The sequence below is a fragment of the Rhipicephalus sanguineus genome, chromosome 7 (genome assembly GCF_013339695.2).
Source record: "Rhipicephalus sanguineus isolate Rsan-2018 chromosome 7, BIME_Rsan_1.4, whole genome shotgun sequence".
Classification (NCBI taxonomy): Eukaryota; Metazoa; Arthropoda; class Arachnida; order Ixodida; family Ixodidae; genus Rhipicephalus; species Rhipicephalus sanguineus.
Window position 1 is genome coordinate 75,121,291 of NC_051182.1, and position 8,863 is coordinate 75,130,153.

General features: G+C 45.0%; 1 protein-coding gene across 1 annotated transcript in view; it reads right to left on the reverse strand.

Annotated features, from left to right (window-relative positions):
- Positions 1 to 421, reverse strand: part of LOC119399528 (cytochrome P450 3A29-like) — a 96,557-nt gene extending 96,136 nt beyond the window's left edge. The window contains exon 1 of the mRNA XM_037666339.2: positions 366 to 421. Coding sequence (XP_037522267.1) covers positions 366 to 421 — 56 coding nt within the window. The remainder of the gene's footprint in view (positions 1 to 365) is intronic.
- Between the last annotated feature and the right edge of the window lie 8,442 nt (positions 422 to 8,863).

The following is an 8,863-nucleotide window of genomic DNA, read 5'->3' on the forward strand; positions in this document are numbered from 1 at the left end:
GCTATGTGAGGTGAGCTTCAGGCGCCTGCACTAAACGAAAGGAGCTCTCTTGTATAGGTTGTTACTTCAGAGGTAGAGTTAGTGTTTCTATTTTATCGTAAAAAAGCACAAATACTGCAGCTTTCTGTTCCATAGAGCGCATATGCGCATAAGGTTGTTGGCTACGTAACCAAATATAACCAGCACCTTCACCAGTTTCACAACGATTTATTCTTGGGCACTAGAGTATTCAAAAATCGAGGTTAGCACCAGTCAAAGAACGAAAGTTGATCTCGAGCATAGCGACCGACCCGAAAGCTCTTATTCTTCCCCTTCTGTTTAAGCGATAAGGGCACTGGCCAAGCGATAAGAGCAATCACACTTACATAATGAACCATGTCGAAAATGCAATGATAAAGCTCAGAAGTAACGTTCCAAGCATGGTTCGTGATTTCCGTCGTGTACGTTCAAGCCCACAGAAACGTGTGGACGTTTTTGTGCCAGATATAGCTGCTAATGTAGCGAACGATATTTAGTACAAGGTTACACAATGGCGAAAAGGGAGCATACAATAGGTGTCCTTCATTTTTCGTCCTGCTGCGAAAAAGGAAGGACACGTGTTGATGGCCTTGCGCTGGCATATTTTGTTACTGTTTGCACGCAGTTGAGGTTGTGGTTCCTCGGAGCCCGGCATTGTAAACGTTGTCCATCTCTAGACCCTGAAATACCATTTGAGGTCATTGGCTATTGTAGTGATAAGAGTTTTGCTTTACATGTACGTATTTCGTGCGTATAGCAATAAGTATAATCACGGCGAAATCTGTAGTCTAAAATTCTGTGCCATTTTCCTGCCGGCCTTGACCCGCAAATATAAATAATCGCTGCCTGCGGGAGCGCTTTACAACGATGGAATCAAAGCATTATCTATTGTGTTTGTTTTGCAAAGACACGAGGGTCCAAAGTGCACAGTGCAGAACAGATTTTTCAAAAGTCGAATAGAAAACTACGAATCCTGCATCGAAAACGTGAATGCATCACGAAAAACTTATAGGGCACAGAAGAAAATTGGCGAAGCTTGCAGTAAGCCGCGCAAGACTTGAAACAGCCAAACTGGATAACTCTGAAGAATAATCTGGTTGATTCTAGTTTGTTTCTAGGCCTTAGCTCGGTGAAGCAGGTTGTTTGTAGGTTGCTTCTTGGTCGTTGCGAGGTTTAGCTAAATGATGCTAGGTTGTTTCTACGTTGACTCTCAGCGCAGAGAGGTTCGAGTTTAACCGCAGACAGTCATAGACACGACAGGGATGACCAAACGCCAGAGACAGAAACTGGCGCTGAAACCAAGCGTTCGCACCTCTCATAGATCTTCGGGCGCGGAGTCGTTGGCGTAGGCCTTCCATCGCTTCGGGGTCTTCTCGCAGCAGCCGTTGCCTTTGCCGTTCCCTAGTATACTCTCGTTGTACGTATTCGGGGTCTTCGGCTCACCACCCTAGCTTCACAGCCATTAGTTGGGCTAGCTGTTGCCTTCATCATATTTAGTGCGCAAGTGGTGAGTAGTGGGATTTACCCAATTTATGAGGCACATTCCCGTTTATGATGATGATAGTTTTCTTATAGGCCGCACACAGATATCACAGCTATTAAACAGCTTCGCTGTTAAAAGAACTAACTTAACGCACAACTCGAACTAATTTGCGACATGGAGAGAAAACATACAATTATGTGCGACAGCAAGGAGTCCAAGAGCACCAGTTCAGTACTAAGAAGTCTCATTGTGCTTATCTTGACACTACGATAATTTATGCTATAGTCAATGGTTTCGTGGAGAGAGCGGTATGGCTGTCGCAGTTAAATAAAATTAGTCTATTAGATCGCAGTTTCCGTATGGATACATCTTGGAGGCATTAGCTTGTGGGGCACGTTACCGCTAAACGCTAATCCTAGTTGATTTGCATCTTGTCAGGGCGAACGAAGCTACAAACACGTCTTTCTAGCTTCCGCAGCAGAAGATCGTCAAACGAAGACTGCGTAAAGCCCTCCAGGACCGCATTATTCTTGTTTGGGTTTACCGTCCCAAAACCACAATATGATTACGAGGGACGCCGTAGTGGAGGGCTCCGCAAATTTCGACCACATCGGATCCTTAACCGTGCACCTAAATCGAAGTTCACGGGCCTCGAGCATTTTCGCTGCCATCGAAAATGCCGCCGCGTGGCCAGGATTCGATCCCGCGACCTGCGGGTCAGCAGTCGAGCACCACAAGCAGTAGACCACCATGACGGGTCGGGGTCGGGGCCGTATTTTGAGCCGATCGCTTTAGGCGGCACAGTCACTTTTGCTAGATTTGCGATGGCACGTCCGAACCAGTTTAAGACGGCGGGCCAGAAACGTCGAGGATAACGATTTTGGCCCAAAAGCTTGCATAGTTAAATCTCGCCTGCGGCTTGTGGTCATTAACTGAGAGCCTTGCTTACGGAATTGGAATGGCAGACGGTGCTACCTGTGATCACCGTGGCAGCGAGGAAACCGCTGCACACGTCCATCTTCATTCTCACAGAACTCTCAGATACAACACCTCTCAACAACGTTAAGACGCCTCAATGACCTGCCGCTTTGCGAGCATTGAATTTCGGAATGCCGGAAGCTTCAAGCTTCCAACCAGAAAGCGACGAAAGCGCTGCTCAAGTTTCTGCGATCAACCGGCCTCGCTGAACGACTATGAAGCTCTCGTGTTTCATGACGATTATGTCCTCACTGTGATGGCACTCACCCGCAAAGGGGGATGGGCCAAGAACCGGGAGAGAGAGAGTGGTTCAAGAAAAAAATGAAATAAATAAAAAAACGCTATTTTCTGCATCCCGTCGATAGGACACGCCTCAGGAACCGGGCGGCAGGATCTTTAAGTTAAATACCTATGAAGCTAAAAACAAACTCTAAAGTTTAGACTGAAAATAAAACATAGCTAATACATTAAAATGCTAAAATAGTAAGCGGTCAGACTATCACATGAGATTTTGACGAACATATTGACGGGTTCGGAACCAATAATATAAGTAAATAAATATCTACTGTCATGGTAATAATTTTGTTTCGTTTAGGTAATCAAACACCGCAGAGCAGACATTCCTGTGGCTGTGTAGTGGCGCCAAATGATAAAATTACTGCAACATTTATTCCTAATCCCAACTTTTGAAGTGGAGGGACCAGGTATCTTTTTCTCTGATTATAATATCGTCGACAGAATAAAAAGTAATGGTTATTGTTTCTATTTCTTCTCAAAAGGGACATAAGGATGACGCCTTGATTCCAGCTTTATTTAAATAATAATTTAACCACGGAATTCCAGAGTGAAATCCGGTGTAAGTAACTTCTAAATTCCATGATACACACCACTGTTCATTCCAGCAAAATGTTAGATGCGCGAAGTCTCTGAATTTATCCAGCGATAATTTGACTATTTCATTGCAGAAACAAGCATTTCTAAACCTTATTGCTGTCGCGTAGGCCGTATAAGGTAAAACTGGTATAACGGATCCGCTTGGAAAGTGTGGCTAATGAGTCCGCCATCTCATTCAGATATATCCCGCGGTGGCTTGTTATCTATACCAACTGAATTCTTTGCAAGTTTGCCGGTATTAGAAAATGAAACACACTAATGAGTGGTAAATTTGTTGCCGAAGAGCGTGCACAGCATACGGAAAGAGAATCTCTAATTTGTGGGATGGCACGCGCAACCCATTGTCTTCAACGCTGCCGCGCCTTGGCTTCACGCAACGTTTGCACGCGCAGCGGCGAGAGGGGTTGCGTGAGAGAGGGCATTGAGCCGCTCCCGCAGCCTTTCGCGCCTTTGCTCTCTGGCCGAAGTCGAGATGCCCCGTTTCCCTCCTTGCCCTTTTCTTGGGAGACTCCTCTACAGACCCCAAGAACGCGCGTCGCTTTCTTGGGGGCCTTGTTGCCTTTCGACTTGGGGAGCCGTGACGAACACAGCTCCACCCAGCCGCCATCACCCCCTGCGCACCGCCCGGCCTTCCGTGGGTGACTTTGCAAAGCCACGAGAGGTGAATACGAGCCTTATCACTCTCAGTCTCGTGTGCTTCCCATTTTGTTGTTGTTTTAACGTTGTCGTGCGGAACTTCTCCGCCGCTTCGTTCCTACCTTTATATTTTTGCATTGGCACAACAAACTGTGTCAAGGCCAGGGGTAACAGAGACGAGTTCAGACCAGGGGTAACAGAGACGAGTTCTTTGCTTGACACAATAAACTGTGTCAAGCAAAGAACTCGTCTCTGTTACGTCTGGCCTGAAACCCGCCGTGGTTAGATGCATGGGTTAGGTCCACGGCTTAGGTCCACGGGTTAGGTCCACGGATTAGGTCCAGTTCTAACTGATGGGGCTGCTGCGTAGTGCTAGTAGTGAGTGACGGACACTCCTCTAGCGAGTGGTGCGACCCAGAGACGGGACAGTTTCGCAAGCATGGATCTGTTGGTTAAATAGCAACCAATATAAATTATAACTGCTTCCGATTTCCTTGATGAAAGTGTGCGTATTGCTAGAACAATAGCAAATAATTCTGCAATGAATATAGGTGTATAATCTGGAAGTCGAACGAAAAAATACCAGTCAAGAAAAGGAGAGAAGATGCCTACCCCAACCTTTTCGTTTGATACGGATGCATCAGTCCCAATTTTATTGTGAGGTGAGCAAAGTAATCTCCTAACTGATTATTTAGATACCGAAATGGCATTTGTTTCGCATAAGAAGGAAAAATGTTACCAAATTTTATGTGAAGGCCTAAATGAAAAGTACTTGTTGAGCCAATATGTTTGATTTTTACGTTCAGTGGTTCTAGCAGCGTTTGAATGAATATAATGTGAGGAGTGTGTAATCGCGACCATTGTGTTTCAGAAAATAAGCTCGGTTCCTTAATGAAATCGTTAAGTGATTGGCTCTGAGGTGAAATGTCTATATTTAAGAATGTTTGAACGGTAAGCATTTTTGATGTACTTAACAAAGATGGTATTCGCACTTCCATATACAACACATTGTAACAAATTTGAGAAGTTCAAGGCGCAAGCGCAAAGCTTCCCTTTCCGATAGTATTAAGGGTCTCATTTTTAAGTCGCGCTGCCAGAAAATAATAAGCATCCCAGTTCCGTGATAGGCCGCACATACATTTTATAAGTCATTATCAATGCATTTATTCGCAACCCCGTCTTCCTAATTCCGAGCTTTCGCAGCCACCCCATGGCGCGTGTCGCCTTAGAACGCACCTGTTCAATGTGACTTCTCAAATTTAACGTTCCATTATATATGATGCCTCAGTATTTAAGCGAACCTACCTGGGGAATGATCTCTTGGCCATACATCAGTGACATGTTGACAGGATCCATAAGCGAAAACGCGAGAAGCAGGCTTTTGTTGACACTTAACGTCATATTAATATTTTCAAGTAATGCTTATATCGTATTTATATAATTTTGTAATGCCTGATAAAGTGAATGCAAATCACTACTTGTTGCGAATAAAGTAATATCATCTACATACACAACGCCCTTGAAAGCAATGAAATTCTCTTTCCCTTAAAACTCTTCAACCCATGCGGTTATTTAGTTTGGAAAGCGATAACCTTCCATCTGTTGTATTAGAATTGCATGCTCCATCTTATCCTACACATTAGCTAAGTCTGGAGTAACTAACGCACAATATTCTCGCCGACGCCCAGCCAGCTGTATGCGACTTTCCAAATCCCCATGCGCACACCATATGGAGCATCCATATATAAGGCCAATTCGACAGGAGTTTGGTATTGAGTTTCATGGATAATTTCCATTATTCGTGCATTCAAAGCTCTTTCTATCAGTTTAACCAGGTTAGACGTGAGTGAAATTGGTCTGATATTGTCAAGAGCAAACCCGATTCTCTGTTTTTTTACGTATAGGAACTATTTTGGAAAGCTTCTAGTCTGCAGGTATCCAAGAATTTTTCGAAGTATATTTAACCACATTACGGATTTCATGAGGGGATATTTCGTATATCAATTCATCAGTGAAGAGGTCACCCCATCTGGTCCGGGTGCTCTAGAAGGTAAATGCCCTATTACACCAGCCAGTTCTGCTAATGTAACGTCATTGAAATCCGCACTTGCAAGTGATTGTACAATGTGCTTTGGCAAAACTGGCATGAACCTATCTTCTAATTCTTTAGCAACATTTCCTAATAATAGAGAGAGTTCGCGAGATGAGAGAATTGAAGAATCAATATTTTCTGATGGTGGTATCATTTTTCTAGAAAGTGAAAATCTAAAAAGCGCTTTTTTATTTAGACGTTGAAAGACAATTAAATTCGTTATTATCATAGTCATTTTTGCTTTGCGTACTGTGCGTTTAAAATCTGCTGCCATGTATAGTCATACCAATTTTTTGGGCATTGATTGAGTAGTAGTTTCCACGCTCCTTTTCGTTTTCTATAACCCCTCATACATTCTGCAGTCCACCATGGGCTAAAAGATCCTCCTGTGCCCGAGTTTAATGCAAAAGTTGAATTTTTTATTGAACTTTTCAATACCGCGCACATGCTCATAGCCCTGCATGTCCTTGCGAGGAATAAAAGCCAAATTTAAGTCTCTTTGTAATTTAACATAATTTACGAATAAGCGAACATTTTCGGCTAAAAATATCCTCGGGAAGGTAATTTTGAAACTAATAGAAAGGTGATCAGTGTTTGTAGCTCTGTGTAAAGTATTCCACGAGGATATTAAAGGGACACTAAAGAGCAAAACGATTTTTCTCATATTAGTACTCTTTCATGATACCAAAAACGCCACGCTTGCTGCGAGAATACTCTTAGTAAGCGAGAACACACGTAAAAACGAAATGTGGGTGTCGACGCCACCTTGAAGTTTCCGCACCATCCGCCGGGACGTCACATGTTTTGACGGCGCCTACTAGGGAATACGTAGCTCCTAATCGGTAAAAATCAAGTACATTGTCCTCTGAGGGGGCCATAGGATTACGGTACCAAGTTTGGGGTAATTTTGTTGAGCCAATGGCGCCAAAATACAATAAATACACTTTGAAATCCGTGACGTCACGCGGGGTGATTTCGGCGCGAAATTTAAAAATGAAACTGTGACCTCGATTTTCTCCTCTATTCAAAAACCAATGATGGCCAAATTAACGACATTAGAGTTGTCAGAGCACACTTTATCGATCTAAACCAATTGATTGATTGTCTTTAGTGTCCCTTTAAGGAGGCACTGCAAAAAGTCTTATCTTTAGCCGACTTAGATTGACCTCTAACAAATGTAGCAACGCGTGAATTCAAACGAGATAAGTTATTGTCAAGAGTTTATTCGCGCAAGCGTTTTCCACCTATATCTTTTCCGAAACCCCAAGACACGGCGTTTGAAGTGAAGTCACCAGTCAGAAATATATCTGTGGAACGCGAGGCTAGGTCGAGCCAAACGAGTATAAGCCACACGCGTCCCAAACAACAACTGAACATTTATTCACTCCGAAGCCCACGAAGAAAAGTCACGTGGACTGGACGAAGACTTTTAAGAGATCGAAATTAGGTGAGCGATTCAAACGCTAAATCGCATGTCGGCCCCAGGGCCGGACAGGATCACAAACTGAGCCCTCAGAAACCTCGACGACGCATCCATAGAACGTGTAACTGCTTTCATCAACGAAGCATGGAAAACGGGTAAGGTCCCTGAGGAATGCAAGCTAGCCGAGACCGTACTGATCCGCAAGCCAGGAAAGTCACCTAGTGTCGAGAACCCTCGCGCCATCTCCCTCACGTCCTGTGTAGGTAAGATTGAAGAGCACGCGATTCTCAACAGACTTAAGGACTACCTGGAGGGAAGCGACATTTATAGGTATAATATGATCGATTTTCGCGCGGGCCTTTCAACGCAGGATTCACTGATGCTCATTAGGCACCACGTGATCGATGGTTACTCCAGAGATACCAAGGCCCTTCTTGGCCTAAACCTGAAGAATGCCTTTGACAACATCAAGCACGAATTCATCCTGAAGACGATTGACGAACCTCGAGCTTGGATCCAGGCTATACAACTACATCAAGTCTTTCCTGTGTGGAAGAAAAGCGAGGCTGCGCATCGGGAACTTCTTCTCCGAAGACGTACCGCTCGGATATCGAGGCACACCCCAGGGATCGATGATTTCTCTGGTGCTGTTCAATCTCTACATGAGTGGACTGTCCAAAAGCCAAAAGACTGGCGAGCGTGGATGGCATCAAGCGTACCATCTACGTCGACGACATCACGATTTGGTGCGTCGGCTACAGCGCAGGCCGGGTGCAAGATGCCATGCAAAAGGCAGCCGTCGAGGTGGAATCATACCTGCGCCCAATGGGACCTAGATGCCCACCCACCAAGTCACCCGCTCGTGCTCTACAGGAAGGAACGGGGCTCCCGACACAACGGATAGAAACCCGTCGAAAAAAGTGACATACACATTTACACCAGTGATGGGGACGAAAACCCGAGGGTAGGCATCATCAGGATTCTCGACATGTTTATCGAAGCGAAGGGCGGCAACGGCACCGCTGTCCGGAAGATCGTCGCCAAGACTGACAACGCTTTTCGACTCGTTAAAAGGACCTCCGGGAGACACAGAGGCCAATTTGTTAAGGCTCATTAATGCGTTCGTGCTCTGCCACTTTACCTACACCGTTGCCATGCACAACTGGCTAAGGTCGGAGTGGGATATTGATTGATTGATGGAATAACTTTATTGAAAACAACCCTGAAGCTCGGATTTTAGGCCGAGGCGGGCCGCGTCCACGTCGGCACCACCAGTCTGCGACGGGTGGCTTCTTCGCGGGCCTTCTGGACAGCCCGGAGTGGGCGATGTTTTTATCAG